We start from the raw sequence: 18,347 nt of genomic DNA on the forward strand, positions 1-18,347 counted from the left end.
TGGCTCATGCCTGTAATTCTAGCTACCTGGGAGGCTGAGGCAGGAGAATCACTTGAATCTGGGAGGCGGAGGTTCCAGTGAGACAAGATCACGCCACTGCACTCCAGCCTGGGCAACAGAACGAGACTCTGTCTAAAAAAAAAAAAAAAAATATATATATATATATATATATGTATGTGTGTGTGTGTGTGTATATATATATGTAAAACATGGTATGCATGGTTCTCTGATACAAAATTTGGGAAACATCAATTTGCACTTTCAAAAATGGATTTAATGGTAAAAGCCTTTAGACTGTATCACTGTAACCAGCTACAGAGCCACAGTGAGTCTGGCCTCAGACTTTAACTGAGGTAGACCAATAGGTCTTTTTAAAAGAGCTGTGACTGTTGCATTTTGATCAGAGAGAGCCATCAGGAACTTTCAGATGCCTGAAAGATAAAGGCAGAAGTCACAAGCGCACTTGAGTTTGTTAATGTAGAAGAAATAAAGAAAGAAAAACAAAAGACAAAAAAGTCACAAGCAAAAACCTTGCAAGGTAGTCCATTTATTTTATTTTATTTTTTTTGAGATGGGGTTTCGCTCTCTTTGCCCAGGCTGGAGTGCAATGGTGCGATCTCGGCTCACTGCCACCTCCGCCTCCCCGGTTCAAGCGATTCTCCTGCCTCAGCATCCTGAGTAGCTGGGATTACAAGCACCCGCCACCACACCTGGCTAAGTTTTTATATTTTTAGTAGAGATGGGGTTTCGCCATGCTGGCCAGGGTCGTCTCAAACTCCTGACCTCAGGTGATCCACCTGCCTTGGCCTCCCAAAGTGCTGGGATTACAGGCGTGAGCCACTGTGCGTGGCCAAAGTAGTCCATTTAAAACAAGGTCTGGTTTGAGGTCATGTAAACGAACTAGGACCCTGGTCAGTGAACCTGAAACTGGCCTACCTTGAGGAATTCCCAAAAGCTCTTCCTAAAAGTGTCCTTTGTACTACCAGGCTCTACTAAGATTCCTTCTGTTGTCACCAAGTTCTACTCTTTTTTTTTTTTTTTTGAGATAGAGTCTCGCTTTGTCGTCCAGGCTGCGGTGCAGTGGCTTGATCTCAGTTCACTGTAACCATTGCCTCCCGAGTTCAAGCGATTCTCCTGCCACAGCCTCCCAAGCAGCTGGGATTACAGGTGCACACCACCGCCCCAGCTAATTTTTTTGTATTTTTAGTAGAGATGAGTTTCACCATGTTGGTCAGGCTGGTGTCAAACTCTGACCTCAAATGATCCACCTGCCTCGGCCTCCCAAACTGCTCTGATTACAGGCATGAGCTGTTGAGCCCGGCCGTCACCAACGCCTGGGATTACAGGCATTTGCCACTATGTGAATGATGGCTCTGAACTTGGTAAGAGATAATAGCTATGTTATGTTTCCTGGGAGGCAAGAATAGGAACAAAGCCACTGTGAAATCAAAGCTTCGGATAAACTATTTTTGATTCCCTCTGTTTGCTGGTTGCTAATGTTGCAGCCTGTAGAGTTTAGTTTTAATCACATCTGGGTGAAAATGATTTCACTCTTCTGTGGTTACTGGATCCTACAATCACTTTCTACCAGAAATAAACAGATCTTTCATTGCAAAGCTACGGCAAGCCAAGTGTATCTGATGAAACTCTCCCTAGCAACTAAGATGCCTTTTCTCTATGACAGGTGAGTGTGCTGGTGAATGAAGGCACGATTCTCACACCGGGTTATTTGTGAGCTCTTTCCATAGGGTCATCCAGGCAATTAGCTGGCCAAAAATACAGCAGCAACACATCACGATTATGCTTCACCTCTCCCTGACTCAGGTAAGCAGGAAGGCCACTTAGCACTTCCGACAGACAGAATCAAAACACTGGTCCCCTCCTCTGCATTTCTTTTTAAAACAAGATCAAATGGCTGACTTCAAGATGGCTTGGAAAACAAAGCAGTTTAGAAAGCTACAGGGTGAACATCAAAAACACAGGGTTAGTGTCACTCGGGGACCGCAGTGGGCGTTGATTACTGACCCGTCACTTAAAGGACCTTCTTTACTGGATCATGGGCAAGGTGGTTTTAGAACAGAAACAGAAGAGACAAAAAGAATTATCGGTGACAGAGCCGAGAATTCTGAGGCTTCGCTCGAGTAGACCGAGCACAGCCATGGCACAGCTGAAATCACACTCAACATCCACTTCAAATGGGGCACACAGGTGGTGGCCATGCAGCTTAAGTGGCCAGGGGAGACAGGTCAGCCCCAGCAGTAGCCGAAGCAGACATTCCAAGGGCATAGCTCAAACAAAACCCAAACACACACACAGTGCCTACAAGGGAAACAAGTCGTCGGACAGGCTGCAGTGTGGGGTCATCTATTATCAGTCCAGCTGCTACCATGGGCATTATGGCTGTAAAGATCCTGGTTAGAGAAGTACAGATAGACACAGAGAAGATAAAAATAGGGGAGGCATGAAAAAGAAACACTCCACAGACACCAGTGGAAGGGTTTGATTAGGGTCTAAGATACGGGTTGAATTGTGTCCCCTGTCTCTAAATTCACTTAAATTTTCTTTTTTTTTTTTATTTTTTTTTTTATGAGATGGAATCTCACTGCCTCATCCAGGCTGGAGTGTGGTGGCGCAATCTCAGCTCACTGCAACCTCCTCCTCCCGGGTTCAAGCGATTCTCCTGCCTTAGCCTCCCAAGTGGCTGGGATTACAGGCGTTTGCCACCAGGCCCAGCTAATTTTTGTATTTTTAGTAGAGACAGGGTGTTACCATGTTGGCCAGGCTGGTCTTGAACTCCTGACCTCAGGTGATCTGCCTGTCTCAGCCTCCCAAAGTCTGGGATTACAGGTGTGAGCCATCGTACCTGGCTATTTCTAAAAAAAATTTTTTCGAGGCTGGGCGTGGTGGCTCACGCCTGTAATCCCAGCACTTTGGGAGGCTGAGGGGGGTGGATCACCTGAGGTTGGGAGTGCAAGACCAACCAGATCAACATGGAGAAACCCCGTCTCTACTAAAAATACAAAATTAGCCGGGTATGGTGGCACACGCCTGTAATCCCTGCTACTCAGGAGGCTGAGGCAGAAGAACTGCTTGAGCCTGGGAGGTGGAAGTTGTGGTGAGCTGAGATCACACCATTGCACTCCAGCCTGGGCAACAAGAGCAAAACTCCATCTAAAAAAAAAAAAAAAATTAGAAATAGAGCCCTTACAAATGTAACTAGTTAAGATGAGGTTATCCTGGAGTAGGGTGGGTTCTAATCCAATATGACTGGTATTCTTATAAAAGGGGGACATCTGGACAGAGATAGCACGTGAGGAAGGTGGAAGTGGATATTGAAGTGAGGCTTCTGCAGGCCGAGGACCGCCAATGACGGCCAGCAGCCACCAGAAATGGAGAGAGGTGTGGGGCAGATTCTCCCTTACAGTCTGCAGAAGGAGCTAGCCCTGCTGACGCCTTCATCATGGCCTTCTGGCCTCCGGAAGTGGGAGGCAATACCTGACTGTCGTTGAGCCCCCGAGTCTGCAGTACTTTGTTACAGCAGCTCTAGAAACTGATGCAGTATATGACAGCCAGCAAGGGACGACAGAGTGGCTCCCCATGGCTAAAATGCAGGACTGTGTGTGGGGAACGAAGAAGGCAAAACACGCTTTGGGAGGTGGTGGTGATGCTCTGGCAAGGGGGCCTTTCAGTGTCCTCCTGAACTGCGATGAGCTGCAGGCACCATGACCCTAAGTGCCAGGCGAGAACCAGGAGAGACCGTGAGGCAGAGAGGGGCCAGGCAGGACAAGGGCTCAGGCAGAGCCTGCAGAATCATCAGATATTCTGGTCCAAGCCCACAGTAAATAAATGCTCATCTGTTCCTCAGCTGGGCAGAGGAAATGAAGACGAAACTCCAACCATGCCACTAAAGCTTGTTTTGAAAAGCTATACTTTTTTTTTTTTTTTTTTTTTTTAGACGGAGTCTCGCTCTGTCGCCCAGGCTGGAGTGCAGTGGCCGGATCTCAGCTCACTGCAAGCTCTGCCCCCCGGGTTTACGCCATTCTCCTGCCTCAGCCTCCCGAGTAGCTGGGACTACAGGCGCCCGCCACCTCGCCCGGCTAGTTTTTTGTATTTTTAGTAGAGACGGGGTTTCACCGTGTTAGCCAGGATGTTCTCGATCTCCTGACCTCGTGATCCGCTCGACTCGGCCTCCCAAAGTGCTGGGATTACAGGCTTGAGCCACCGCGCCCGGCCGAAAAGCTATACTTTTTAAAAAAAAGTTGGTTGGGGCCGGGCACGGTGGCTCAAGCCTGTAATCCCAGCACTTTGGGAGGCCGAGACGGGCGGATCACGAGGTCAGGAGATCGAGACCATCCTGGCTAACACAGTGAAACCCCGTCTCTACTAAAAAATACAAAAAAACCAGCCGGGCGAGGTGGTGGGCGCCTGTAGTCCCAGCTACTCGGGAGGCTGAGGCAGGAGAATGGTGTGAACCCGGGAGGCGGAGCTTGCAGTGAGCCGAGATCATGCCACAGCACTCCAGCCTGGGCGACGAAGCGAGACTCCATCTCAAAAAAAAAAAAAAAAAAAAAAAAGGTTGGTTGGATAAAGATAAAATAATTATCTCAAATGAGGTTTGGAGATGCTCTAGGTGTTTGGATCACCTTTGATGTGCTTCACAGGGTAGCTGGGAATTGGTGTCTTTTCTTTTCTTTCTTTTTTTTTTTTTTTTTGAGACAGAGTCTCGCTTTGTCACCCAGGCTGGAGTGCAGTGGCACAATCTCTGCTCACTGCAACCTCCACCTCCTGGGTTCAAGTGATTCTCCTGCCTCAGCCTCCCGAGTGGCTGGGACTACAGGCATGTGCCACCCTGCTGGGCTAATTTTTGTATTTTTAGTAGAGACGGGGTTTCCCCCTGTTGGCCAGGCTGGTCTTGAACTCCTGGCATCAAGTCATCCACCCGCCTTGGCCTCCCAAAGCGCTGGGGTGAGCCACCGCGCCTGGCCAGGAGTTGGTGTCTTTGCAGAACCTCCTGGATGGTTTCTCAGGATGACATGGAGAAGATGAGATGCCTTCTGCTAAGTGAATGGGCCCCAGAGGCCAGGCTACTGGGCACAGTTAGCTTTCCAGGGGCTCCAAACCACACCATTTTGTAACCACCTTTGCCACGACACCCAAAGAGAGTGCCCACAAAGATACAGTCATTGTGTGGGAAGTGGCCTCAAATACGGGGGACATTTTGCCTTGACAGATGTTTACCACCAGGAATGATGGACTTCGTTTAGGGCCCTGTCAGGGGGTGACCGATGCTTGGGGGCCTGGGACACCTGGAGTGTTCGGACGGAGTTACTCCATCTGTGTGTCTTTTTTTTTTTTTTTTATTTTAGAGACAGGTCTCGCTTTGTTGCTCAGCTGGAGTGCAGTGGCGCAATCTGGGCTCACTGCAGCCTCGACCTCCTGGGCTCAAGTGATCTTCCTGCTTCAGCTTCCTTAGTAGCTGGGACTACAAGTGTGTGTCACTGCACCCAGCCAATTAAAAAATTTTTTTTTGTAGAGATAGGGTCTTGCTATGTTGCCCAGGCTCATCTCAAACTCCTGGCCTCAAGCAATCCCCCCACCTCGGCCTCCCAAAGTGTTGGGATTACAGGCATGAGCCACCACGCCCAGCCCTGTCTGTGTCTTGCTGGACTCACTGAGTGGGCAGCCCCTTCCCTTACTATTCCAGGGGCTGCCCTGCAGAAGCCACCTCCTCTAGAGGTACAGCAATTTCCATAAAAAGATTGACTTGTTTTGGCCCGAAGTTTGTCTTGAATACCCTGTAGCTGGTTTTAACTCCCCACTCCCCGCCAAATATTTTTGGAAGACTCAAACCAAATGAAGTTCTACCAGTGGCATTTCAGGCAGTGTAATGGGCGGCTGTGAAGAAGCTATTCCTGGGCTGGAGCGAGGGGGGTGGTGGGTGGGAGGACAGGGATAGAATGCACTGTCATTGCTACCCTTGGACACCTGGGTGGCCACCCACTCCAAAGCCAACCTTTCCGGTCCTCGAGGCCAGTTCTCATCCCTTGCTTCTCCGGCCCCCTCTACCCCCACCTGTCGTCTTATCTCCCAATCAGCCCCTGGCCCCTGCCCTGCAAAAGGCAGCTGTGTGTGCGTCGATGGGACCATGACTGAGAGACAGGGACCACACAAAGGGGGGCACTGGTGCCTGGTGTTCACTGGGGACGAGGCTGAAGTCACTCCAGCACTCCCTCGTGACCTTCCTGGGCAGTGCCAGCCTGGCCTCTCTGGCCAGCAGCTGCTCAATCACAAACTATTCTTAGAACATCTTCGGGGCACACTGTTTTGACTGGCAACAGGAGTTTCTGGTTCCCTTGTCCGGTTCAGTCTAGAAATGTGAAGTCTGACGCCTGTGACTCATGGTGCACTGTGCAGACAAGGGGCCACCACCCGGGACTCGGGGAGGAGAGCGGGAAAACGGTGGGGGGTGGTGTGGGAGCAGAAAACGCATGAGTTCAAATCTGAAGACAGCCTTCCCAACAGTTTGATCTAAATGAGGTCAGTGGGCTTCTCTGGGCCTCAGTTCCCTCATCTGAGAAATAGGGGTAATTATCTCAGCTCTGGGTCCCCAACAGGATGGAAGATACCTTAGTTCAAGTGCTGTAAGCTGCCGAGGCCCCTGAACCCTCCTTGGCTGCTATGAATTGCTGCAGGAGGAGGGGTGGGATAAGTAAGTTACCAGTGTGGAGCAGAGCTGAAGAGCCGCCCTGAGCGACCGCGTGGCTCATACTCCCTGGAGGAAGGGCAGAAGAGACCCGGCAGACCAGGTGGGTGCAGGAGGAATGAAGGATGGGAGGATGCTCAGAACCGCCTCGGAAACTGTCATTCCCCGCCCCAGCCCAGGGAAGATCTGTCCCTGCCCAGGCTCCTCCCAGCCTCTGGGCTCACAGGCCACACTGGTATAGCTTCCAGCCAGCAGTAGAGGTGGACAAAGGCGACCAGTGTCCGGCCTGCACTGGTCAAAAGCCCTTTGTGCCAGATTGCTCTCCCAGTTATCCCCCAGCAAGTGGGGCTGCCACGGGACTGGTCACCCGCACCCTGTGGCTGGGAGGTTCTGGTCTCATTCTCTTGTCTTTCTCTCGGGCTCCCTGATTCCAGCTGCTGTCCATGCCAGGCTCAGAGCCCCACATTTTCCTGAGCAACCAGAAGCCAACCTAAGTGGGGAAGAGTTCTGAAAACAGGGCCCCAGGGTCCTTTCTGGAACAATCTGGAAAAGAAGGACAGACACCACAGCCTATTCAGTTGTGGGCAGAAGAACTAGTGGAAAGATTCGCTGGCTAATTCTGATGACTTTCCTCTGGATTTCACCCAATACAAAATTTGCAAAGCCAACTGAATTGTCTGTTTAGAGAAAGAGGCCCAGAGTAGAAAATTACAGTTAGAAAAACTCAGCTCTGGAAGGAATTTTTAGAATTACATCTGACCGTGGGTGCTGGAGGCTCTGAATCCTGCACATTGGAAGTGAAAGTGAAGGTGCTAGAAAGGCTGAGTCTTTTTTTTTTTTTGAGATGGGGTCTCGCTCTGTTGTCCAGGCTCGAATGCAGTGGTGTGATCTCGGCTCACTGCAACCTCCTCCTCTGGAGTTCAAGCAATTTTCCTGCCTCAGTCTCCTGAGTAGCTGGGATTACAGGCACCCGCCACCACACCTGGCTAATTTTTTTGTACTTTTAGTAGAGATGGGGGTTTCACCATGTTGGCCACACTGGTCTCAAACTCCTGACCTTGTGATCCACCTGCCTCAGCCTCCCACAGTGCTGGGATTACAGGTGTGAGCCACCAGGCCCGACCTGAAAGGCTAATTCTTAACGACCTGGGAACAAATGGCTGAACCATGCAGAACAGAAGCCTCTTGGTCTCCCCCTCCCTCAGCCCATGCAGAGACTATCTGGGCTCATGAAGCTTCTTGCAGTTTCTCCAGGCCTGAAACTCAAAGTTGTAGCTATCAAAGCCTACAAGATAGAGTCTGCTCCTTCTCACATAGGAGTGGGGCTGGCGAGTGAGTCAGAGTTTAAGCAAAGCCAGTCCCATTTCCTAACAAGCACTAGATGAGAAACTTTTCCTGGCACTAAGTACTGCACAGAATCAAGACTGAAGGGGCTTCCTCCTCCCAAGGTGAGGCTACCTCCGCCCAAGGAGTGTCTATCTAGCACTCTGATCTTACTTGGGGACCTGTCCCTTCCCCTACTTTCAGGCCACATGAACTGGATGGAGGAAAAGTGCTCTGAGCCTCAGGGGTGAGAAGGAGTCACAGACCTGGACAATCAACGTGCTGTCCTGTGATTGGGTTAGGGACAGTCATGTGACCCAGCTGGAGCCAATGGGACTCATTTCTGTGACCGATAGAACTCTTGGAAACAGAGAATCTGCACTGGAGTTTCAGACGGAAGAAAATGAAACCTGGCTGGGCATGGTGGCTCGTTCCTGTAATCCCAGCACTCAGGGAGGCCGAGGCGGGTGGATCACCTGAGGTCAGGAGTTCGAGAGACCAGCCTGGCCAACATGCAGAAACCCCGTCTCTACTAAAATTACAAAAATTAGCCGGACGTAGAGGGAGATGCCTGTAGTCCCAGCTACTTGGGAGGCTGAGGCAGAAGAGAACTGCTTGAACCCGGGAGGCAGAGGCTGCAGTGAGCTGAGATTGTGCCACTGCACTCCAGCCTCAGCAATGGAGTGAGACTCCGTCTCAAAAAAAAGAAAAAAAAAAAAATTGAAACTTGAGCCAAGGGCTGCCATGCTGCCATCCTCAGGCTGGAAAGGACACCCAAGAATGGTGCCCACAGAGGAAAACCAAGTCAGGGGTAGAGGAAACAAGGCCTGGATCCAGCTGAGCCCCACGCTGTGGCAAGTTGGAACTTTTAGTTCCTTAGTCAAATTTTTTTTTTTTTTCTTTTTTCTTTTTTCTTTTGAGACGGAGTTTCACTCTTGTTGCCCAAGCTGGAGTGCAGTGGCACGATCTTGGCTCACTGCAACCTCCGTCTCCCAGGTTCAAGTGATTCTCCTGCCTCAGCCTCCCAAGTAGCTGGGATTACAGGCGCATGCCACCATGCCTGGGTAATTTTTGTATTTTTAGTGGAGATGGGGTTTCTCCATATTGGTCAGGCTGGTCTCGAACTCCCGACCTCAGTTGATCCACTCGCCTCAGCCTCCCAAATTGCTGGGATTACAGGCGTGAGCCACCGAGCCTGGCCCCCAATTTGTTTTGTTTTCTGTTTTTGAGACGGAGTCTCGCTCTGTCGCTCAGGCTGGAGTGCAATGGCACAATCTCAGCTTACTGCAACCTCCGCCTCCCGGGTTCAAGCAATTTTCCTGCCTCAGCCTCCTGAGTAGCTGGGACTACAGGCGTGCGACCACCACGCCCAACCACGCCCAGCTAATTTTTGTAGTTTTAGTAGAAATGGGGTTTCACCATGTTGGTCAGGTTGGTCTTGAACTCCTGACTTCGTGATCCACTTACCTAGGCCTCCCAAAGTGCTGGGATTACAGGCGTGAGCCACCGCGCCTGGCCTCCAAATTCGTTTTCTTAGGTTACTTTGAGTTGAGTTTCAATTGCAAATGGAAGGTTACTACTGAATCCATGAGCTAAATGGTGTTGGGATCTAGAGGAAGCTTTTCTGGCGCCATGCTTCTTCCCTAGGAAATGTTTATCTCTAACCAGAACTGCGGCCACATTCCCTCCCCAACGCATCAGGGACCTGGGGCCAAACTCCTAAGCAGCCTGAATGAAGCTGGAAGGGAGTCATGCACCAGCCTGTACTCTCTAGGAATATTGGGCCAATTTAAAATTTTTTTGTAGAGACAGGGTCTCACTATGTGGCCCAGGTTGGTCTCAAACTCCTGGCCTCAAGTGATCCTCCTGCCTTGGCCTCTCAGAGTGCTGGGATTACAGATGTGAGCTGCCATGCCCAAGGGCAAGGCATCATTTTCTTTCTTTCTTTTTTATCACTCTCTCTTTTCTTATCCTTTTTTTTTTTTTTTTTTTGTGACTCTGTCACCCTAGTTGGAGTGTAGTAGTACAATCTTGGCTCACTGAAGCCTCGACCTCCTGGGATCAAGCAATCCTCCCACTTCAGTCTCCTGAGTAGCTGCGACCACAAGTGCATGCCACCATACCCAGCTAATTTTTGTACTTCTTGTAGAGAGGTAGTTTCACTGTGTTGCCCAGGTTGGTCTTGAACTCCTGAACTCAAGTGATCCTCCCACCTCTGCCTCCCAAAGTGCTGAGATTACAGGTGTGAGCCACTGCACCCAGCCCCAAGGGCACCAATTTCTGAGAGGAGAGGGCCCAGCAGTGACAAACCTGCACGGTTCTGCATTGTCAACTCACAGGGCAAGAACTAACCAAAAATTTCCAAACATAACTGGATTTGGGGCATATGGGTAACACTCCGCTGCCTCTCCCTACACAATCCATCTGGCTTTCCAACCCACACGCCCTGTTTTCACAAAGTTTCTTCTGGGTTTTGGAGGAAAGAACTGAAGCCTCTTCTGTACTAAGCCTTGGATAGAAGAACTGGAAGGCAGGCCCAGAGCCTGGAAGACCCTCTCAGGGGAGAGAAGGCAGCTCCAACACCGCGGGCACAAGGCTGTCTTGCAAAGAGCTCACAGCGTGGGCTCTGGAGCCAGGCTACCTGGGTTTGAGCCCTGGCTCTGCCTCTTCTTAGCTGAATGACCCTAGGCCGGCGCCTCCATTTCCTTAACTATAAAATGGGAATGATGATGGCCACAACAGCATGCTGAGGGCTCAGGGAGATACTCTGTGGGAACAGGACCCAGCGCGTGTTAGCTTCTTAGTGGATACTGTCTAACGAGACCAGAGGTGTTAACCCTGTATCTGAAGAGCTTTGGGGGTCCATGAACCTCCTGAAATTGACACAAATTTTACAGATTTCTCTGGGGGAAATTTCAGGAGGTTTTATCAGAACCTCAAAGGAATCAGTTGATGCCAAGAACCACTGAAGTAGCTTAAAGTCTAGTTGAGGGCAGGGACGAGGTCACTCTTTTGGGGGGTTCTCCTGAAGGCCTGACTCTGCATGCATTATGCAGTAACCCATGCTTATTGGACAGAGGGCTACATAGATGAGTCATCAGAGAACTGCACAGACTGGGTGGACCCAGGGCCACTCGACATCTCAAGAGCTGAGGTCTCAAGCTTAAGATGCACAAACCACCCTCTACCTCCCTACCCTTATTTCCTGTCCTCAAAGGCCCAGAGATGCACCCCACCCCCCGAAACACACTCAAGCAAGCTCCTGAGTATCAGCCACTGGCCCAAGCCTCTCTCCTCTCACCTCCCGCCCTCCCCAAACCTCTCTGCCCAGAGACCCCCAGGAGGAACTCAGCATTCGGGAAGGGAGATGAACTCAAAGTCGGAGGCCAGGCCAGACGTCTCAGCAGGATGTGGTTAGTGACAAGCCTGGCCCTGGGAGCAGGTGCCAAGGAGGAAAAGTCAAAGGACACGTGAACCGCCAGGTCAGCCGAGCGCAGAAGCCAGCAGCGCATCACTTACAGTCGCTTGATGCCCGACTCCGGCTGGGGGGACGTCCTCGGGTGGGCGATGGGTGGGGGTTGGGGTATTCGATTTTCCTCTTCCATTTCTTCACTGGAAGGAGATGAGAGGCATGAGATAAAAGAGTCAAAAGTTCCTTGAGAACTGGAACATTCCAAAAGAGAACTGTCTGATGGTCTGAGAGGGTGCACGTTTTTTAGGGGACCTGCATCTGTATTTCCAGTTTATTCTGAAGAGTCCAGCCAAATAGAACCACTCCCCGTTTCCTGTCTTTACACAGGCTTCCCTGTCTCTACACTTCTGTGGTTTCTTCTACCCAGAATATACCCGTCACCCCTCAACATCTCCCGTATCTAAATACTACCCTATCCCTCCAGGAAGGCCCAGTTCAAATGCTGCCTCCTCCAGGAGGCCTTCCGATTTCCACCCCATCTACAAACCAGATCTCTCCCACTCTCCCATCTTTTTTTTTTTTGAGACAGGGTCTCATTCTGTTGCCCAGGCTGGAGTGCAGTGGTACAAACATAGCTCACTGCAGCTTTGACCCTGGACTGAAATGATCCTCCTGCTTCAGCCTCCCAAGTGGCTGGGACTACAGGGTGAGCCACCACACCTGGCTAATTTTTCAAAATTTTTGCGTACAGATGGGGGTCCCACTATGTTGCCCAGGCTGGTTTTGAGCTCCTGGGTTCAAGTGATCCACCTGCCTCGGCCTTGCAAAGTGCTGGGATGACAGGCGTGAGCCACCACGCCCAGCCTCTCCCATCTTTGAACATCCAGTGTACAGTCAGTAAACCTTTCAATAAAAATGTGTGGTATTATATTTTTTATGCATCTCTGATCTTCCCCACTGGAGCAGGGACCACCTCTGGTGCATGGGTCCTTCCTTCCAGCTTTCTATTCAACAGATATTTGTTGTGCACCTACTATGTGCCAAGCTCCATTCTAAGTACTGGGAACTTAGCCATGGACAAGATAAGTAAGACTTCTGGTCTCATGTTGCTTGTGGTCTCATGTGGAAACCAACAATAAAGCAAGCATGAGAGTGAACAGGATAATGTAGGAGGTGAAAAGGGTCACAAAGACAGTCACACCGGGGCCAGGTTTCATTCATTCATTCATCTAAAAAAGAGATGAGGTCTCGCTTTGTTGCCCAGGCTCGTCTCGAATACCTGGGCTCAAGCAATCTTTCCGCCTCGGCCTCCCAAAATACTGGAATTAAAGGTGTGAGCCCCAGTGCCTGGCCTGGGCCCAAGAGTTTCAGAAAGGGGTCGTGAGCTTGTATGTAAGTTCTTTAGGCCAGAGAGGGTACCCAAAAAAGACACTGATGAAATGCTTATCTTCCAGGGGGTAAGAAGGTAACTGTACAGAAACTCTGGCTAACCTCAGTCAGGAGCCAGCTTGGGCCATCCAGCCCCAGGGACACTTGCCTCTTGTAGTAAGCCAGCTCCTCCTGCAGCAAGAACAGCTTGGACTTGAGCTCGTTCCTCTCGTGCAGCACATCCCGCAGCTCCTGCAGGGTGAACCGGGGGCGGTTGGGGTCCTTGAGCTCTAGAGCCACCTTCTCTGCGTCGGAGATGCTCTCCTCTCCAACCGGCTCTGTCTGGAGGAGGCAGAGATGCTGCTAATGAATTCTTGGCAGCCACTGCCGACACCCACTCTCTATCCTGAAGGAGCCCGAATTCTCCCCCTCCCCGGGCGCCAGCAGCCTGCGGAGGGCGCTATTTTCAGCACTCGCGGGCGGCCCCTGCTCACGTTCTGTACAGTTTCCCTCTGGAGGCGGAAACCAGCGGCCACCTGTTCATTGTTCGCCTTCCCAATAGCCGAACCCACGGACCCCGCACCTCCCAACTTGACTTGGGGTTTCATTACAAACATGACAAGGCATCCAGGGAGGAGCTGTCACACCTCCCCTGCCCCCACCCTCGTACATCTGCTGCTTCCCCTTCCAGGCCTCCTTTCATTTCCTTACTAAGACCATTGCTAATTTGGCCAGAGTGGCTGGAATCTCAGCCCACACACAATTCTCCATTCCTTTTTCATTTGACAGTAAGTCATATCCAGTTTCCCTGTTGTTACGGGCCTTCTGGTTAAGTCCTTTCCTCCCCAGTGGCTTTGGGTATCTGGAGTTCAGTGGAAGCCCGACGGGGGTGCACACTCGGCCATTTCTCTGTGACGCGGGTGACAGGCGGATCCCAGCATCATGCCAAGTCACCTGCCCCAGGTCACACCCACACCCACCCTCTCACCACCTTGCACAGCAAGGGAGCCTTTTTAAAAAAATGTGGTAAAATATACATAATCTACAATTTACCATTTGAACCTTTTAAAGTGAACAATTTGGAGGTGGCATTTAGTATACTCACATGTCACACGACCACCACCTCTGTCCAGTTCTAGGACATTTTCTTCACACCAAAAGGAAAACCAGTACTTATTATTATTTTATTTTATTTTTTTCTGAAATGGAGTTTCACTCTGTCACCCAGGCTGGAGTGCAGTGGCATGATCTCAGCTCACTGCAACCTCCACCTCTTGGGTTCAAGCGATTCTTGTGCCTCAGCCTCCCAAGTAGCTGGGATTACAGGTGTGCACGCCACACCAGGCAAATTTTTTTTTTTGAGGTGGAATCTCACTCTGTCACCCAGGCTGGAGTGCAGAGGCACGATCTCAGCTCGGCAAACTCCACCTCCCGGGTTCAAGCCATCCTCCTACCTCAGCCTCCCGAGTAGCTGGGTTTACAGGCGCCTGCCATTATGCCTGGCTAATTTTTGTATTTTTAGTAGAGACAGGGTTTCACCATGTTAGCCAGACTAGTCTTGAACTCCTGACCTTGTGATCCGCCCGCCTTGGCCTCCCAAAGTGCTGGGGTTACAGGTGTGAGCCGCCGCGCCCGGCTGAAAGCCTGTACTTATGAAGCAGTCACTCTCTACGCCCCTATCCTGAGCCCCTGGCAGATGCCAGTGTGCTTTCTATGGACTGCCTACCGTGGACACTTCCCAGAAACAGAATCATACACTAAGTGGCCTTTTGTGCCTGGTTCCTTTCACTTAGCGTGGTGTTTCCAAGGTTCATTCATGTTGCAGCACACACCAGCACTTCACTCTTTTTTTTTTTTCTGTGAGATGGCATCTCACTCTGTCACCCAGGCTGGAGTGCAATGGCACGATCTCAGCTCACTCCAACCTGTGCCTCCCGGGTTCAAGCGATTCTTCCGCCTCAGCCTCCTGAGTAGCTGGGATTACAAGCACCTGCCACCACGCCTGGGCTAATTTTTGTATTTTTGTAGAGACAGGGTTTCACCATGTTGGTCAGGCTAGTCTTGAACTCCCAACCTCAGGGAATCCACCCGCCTCAGCCTCCCAAAGTGCTGGGATTACAGGGGTGAGCCACCGCGCTGGCTCACTTCACGCCTTTTTTTTTTTTTGAGACGGAGTCTCGCTCTGTTCCACAGGCTGGATGGAGTGCAGTGGCCGGATCTCAGCTCACTGCAAGATCCGCCTCCCAGGTTCACGCCATTCTCCTGCCTCAGCCTCCCGAGTAGCTGGGACTACAGGCACCTGCCACCACGCCCAGCTAATTTTTTGTATTTTTAGTAGAGACGGGGTTTCACCGTGTTAGCCAGGATGGTCTCAATCTCCTGACCTCGTGATTCGCCCGCCTCGGCCTCCCAAAGTCTGGGATTACAGGCGTGAGCCACCGCGCCCGGCTCACTTCACTCCTTTTGATGGCTGAACCACATTCCACTGTACAGACGTGCCAGTGTGTTTATCCGTTCTGCAGCTGATGGACATCTGGGCGGTTTCCACTCTTTGGCTAATGTGAAGAGCAATGCTCAGAACTGTATCAGTGTGGACACCTCTTTTGAGTTCTTCTGGGTGTTTACCTAGGAGTGGGACTGCTGGGTCATAGGCTAAGTCTGTGTGTAACTGGCTGAGGAACTGTCAACCGTTTCCCACAGCAGCTGCTCTATTTTACAGCAATGCACAAGGGTTCCAATTTCTCTACCTTCTTGCCAACAGTTATTTTCCTTTTTTTTTTTTTTAATCACAAGGAAGCTTTTGCAAGTCAGCCAGTCAATCTACAGGTGGCCCACACTTTCAAGGTAATGGAGCGTCCCCAACACTCCTGAGCCACCAATGTCCCGTGACCAACCAGGAGTGGACAGAGGTCAGGACAGCAGTGAAAAAGCTCCAGAACGGGGAAAGGGAGAGGGAAATAGACGTCCCTCCCCACCTCAAGAAAAACTCCACAGGCCTGGCACCACGGCTCACACTTGTTAATTCTAGCACTTTGGGAGGCTGAGGCAGGAGGATCACTAGAGCCCAGGAGTTTCAGACCAGCCTGGGCAACATAGCAAGACCTCATGTCTACAAAAAAGAAAAGAAAGAAAATTAGCTGGGCATGGTGGCTTGCCCCTGTAGTCCCAGTTACATAGGAGGCTGAGGCATGAGGATCACCTGAGCCCAGGAAGTGGAGGCTGCAGTGAGCCGAGATTGTGCCACTGCACTTAAGGCAGTGTCTCCAACGAAGTGAGACCCTGTCTCAAAACAAAACAAAACAAAACAAAACAAAAAAAACCCATAGCAGCACAGGGAGAAGGGGACTAACTCCAGCCTGGATGTGCCCTGGACAGGAGGCTGAGGGATTCCAGAAGGCAGAGCCGAGAAGCTTCACACCCTGGGGGAGGCTGGAACCGGCTGTTCTGGGAAAGGACGCGTGAAAGGAGACACCACCCACTGCTGGGGCACTTCAGGTGACAGCAGAGCCACGCAGCAGGCCCAGGTTGGGGCAGCAGGCTGACGCTGCCCAGCCTTGGGGTCGGAGTCAGCACGGGGCAGCAGAAGAGGGGCCTCCACGCAGCGGGAAGCTGAAATCTGGCCCACGCCGCCGTTGCAAGCTGTGGGCAGCTGAGGGGCCTCTTCCCACCCAAGAACAAGGGGAGGAAATGTTGGAGGATTTAATTTCCAAAGAAAGTATTCTAGGCGTCTGCTGATACCACAATTTAGGCGGGCTGTGTCCTCAGAGGACATCTTCAACGTCCGATCTCCTCTGCAGCGCCTCCAGGGATGCTCTGGAACCACCCGGCAGCCATACACTCCATGTCTCCACCCAAGACCACATAGAGCAGGCGACGGATACGCGGCCGGCATTCAACCGCACCAGTTCTCCTCTTTCCCTGGCCCAGCTTCACCAAGGAGCAACCCTGGACATCTAGTTAGCCAACACTTACTGAGCGCTAACTTTGTGCCTTGCCAGCCACAAAGCTCAGCCCTGGGAACAGAGTCAGACAGATGGGGCTGAACTGAAGAAACACATAAATAGAAACTTATGGCCAGGTGCGGTGGCTCAACACCTGCAATCCCAGTACTTTGGGAGGCTGAGGCGGGCGGATCACCTGAAGTCAGGAGTTCGAGACCAGCCTGGACAACATGGTGAAACACTGTCCCAACTGAAAATACAAAAATTAGCTGGGCAGCCGGGCGCGGTGACTCATGCCTGTAATCTCAGCACTTTGGGAGGCCGAGGCAGGCAGATCACGAGGTCAGGAGTTCAAGACCAGCCTGGCCAATATGGTGAAACCCCATCTTTACTAAATAAATACAAAAATTAGCCGGGCGTGGTGGTGCAAGCCTGTAGTCCCAGCTACTCTGGAGGTTGAGGCAGGAGAATCACTTGAACCTGGGAGGCTGAAGTTGCAGTGAGCCAAGATCGTGCCACTGCACTCCAGCGTTGGCGACAGAGTGAGACTTTGTCTCAAAAAAAAAAAAAAAAAAAAAAAAGAGCCAGGTGTGCTAGTGGGCATCTGTAATGCCAGCTACTTGGGAAGCTGAGGCAGCAGAATCGCTTGAACCCAGGAGGTGGAGGTTGCAGTGAGCCAAGGTCATGCCATTGCACTCCAGCCTGGGCGACAAGAGCAAAACTGTCTCAAGAAAAAAAAAAGAAGAAAGAAAGAAAGAAACAAACTTACAAAGTGGCCTAATAAAAGAGGTGCACCACCAGGTGTGGTGGCTCACGCCTGTAATCCCAGCACTTTGGGAAGCTGAGGTGGGTGAATCACAAAGTCAAGAGATCGAGACCAGTCTGCCCAACATGATGAAACCCCGTTTCTACTAAAAAATACAAAAATTAGTCAGGTGTGGTGGCGGGCACCTGTAATCCCAGCTACTCGGGAGGCTGAGTCAGGAGAATTGCTTGAACCCAGGAGACGGAGGTTGCAGTGAGCTGACATGGTGCCATTGCACTCCAGCCTGGGCGACAGAGTTAGACTCTGTCTCAAAAAAAAAGAAAAAAAAAAAAGGTGCACAGACACCAAATCTAACTGGAGAGGATCAGGGAAGATGTTAATCAGATGTGGTCTCTATGCATGGAGTCTTGAAGAATGTGTAGGAGTTCACCAGGAACTCTAGGCATTAGTGGTATAGACCAGAGGTTGCAAACTAAGTCCTTAGAACATCCCAGTGCTGCTGGCCCACATTTTGTTTGGCCCTCAGAGTGTTCTAAAACTCTGTTGAATTAGCTGCCAACTCTTTCAGATCAGATTTCATCTTGAAGTTTGTGTTTTGGGCTTCCTGTGGAAAGTGCACTGGAAGATCGGGCCCCACTGGCAACGGCCAGGCTGTTTCTGAGCAGCAGCTGCTCCCTTTTCCATCCCCTTTCTCCTTCTCCTGCCTGGACCCCACAGGCAGCAGTGGCCCCCGCTGTGGACCTGAACCCTAAGTTTCCTCCAGCCCCTTCCTCCCTAGACAGCTTGGATCCTGCCTTTCATAGCAGGCCAGGGCCTTGCCTCTCCTGTGTCTCT

At 51.1% G+C, this 18,347-nt stretch overlaps 1 protein-coding gene across 8 annotated transcripts in view; it reads right to left on the reverse strand.

The window, feature by feature from the left end:
- RILPL1 (Rab interacting lysosomal protein like 1) overlaps positions 1–18,347 on the reverse strand; it is a 57,931-nt gene that overhangs the window by 1,878 nt on the left and 37,706 nt on the right. The window contains exons 5-8 of one of the 8 annotated variants that reach the window (XM_074008314.1): positions 12,976–13,058; positions 11,546–11,638; positions 2,324–2,411; positions 2,026–2,049 (exon numbers count right to left, since the gene is read on the reverse strand). In XM_074008314.1, coding sequence (XP_073864415.1) covers positions 2,047–2,049; positions 2,324–2,411; positions 11,546–11,638; positions 12,976–13,058 — 267 coding nt within the window. In that variant the 3' untranslated portion in view covers positions 2,026–2,046. Of the gene's footprint in view, positions 1–2,025; positions 2,050–2,323; positions 2,412–11,545; positions 11,639–12,975; positions 13,149–18,347 lie in introns of all 8 variants that reach the window. The other 7 variants (XM_074008311.1, XM_045366192.3, XM_074008313.1 and 4 more) reach the window with 7 other exon arrangements.

The sequence above is a fragment of the Macaca fascicularis genome, chromosome 11 (assembly GCF_037993035.2).
Source record: "Macaca fascicularis isolate 582-1 chromosome 11, T2T-MFA8v1.1".
NCBI classification, from domain to species: domain Eukaryota; kingdom Metazoa; phylum Chordata; class Mammalia; order Primates; family Cercopithecidae; genus Macaca; species Macaca fascicularis.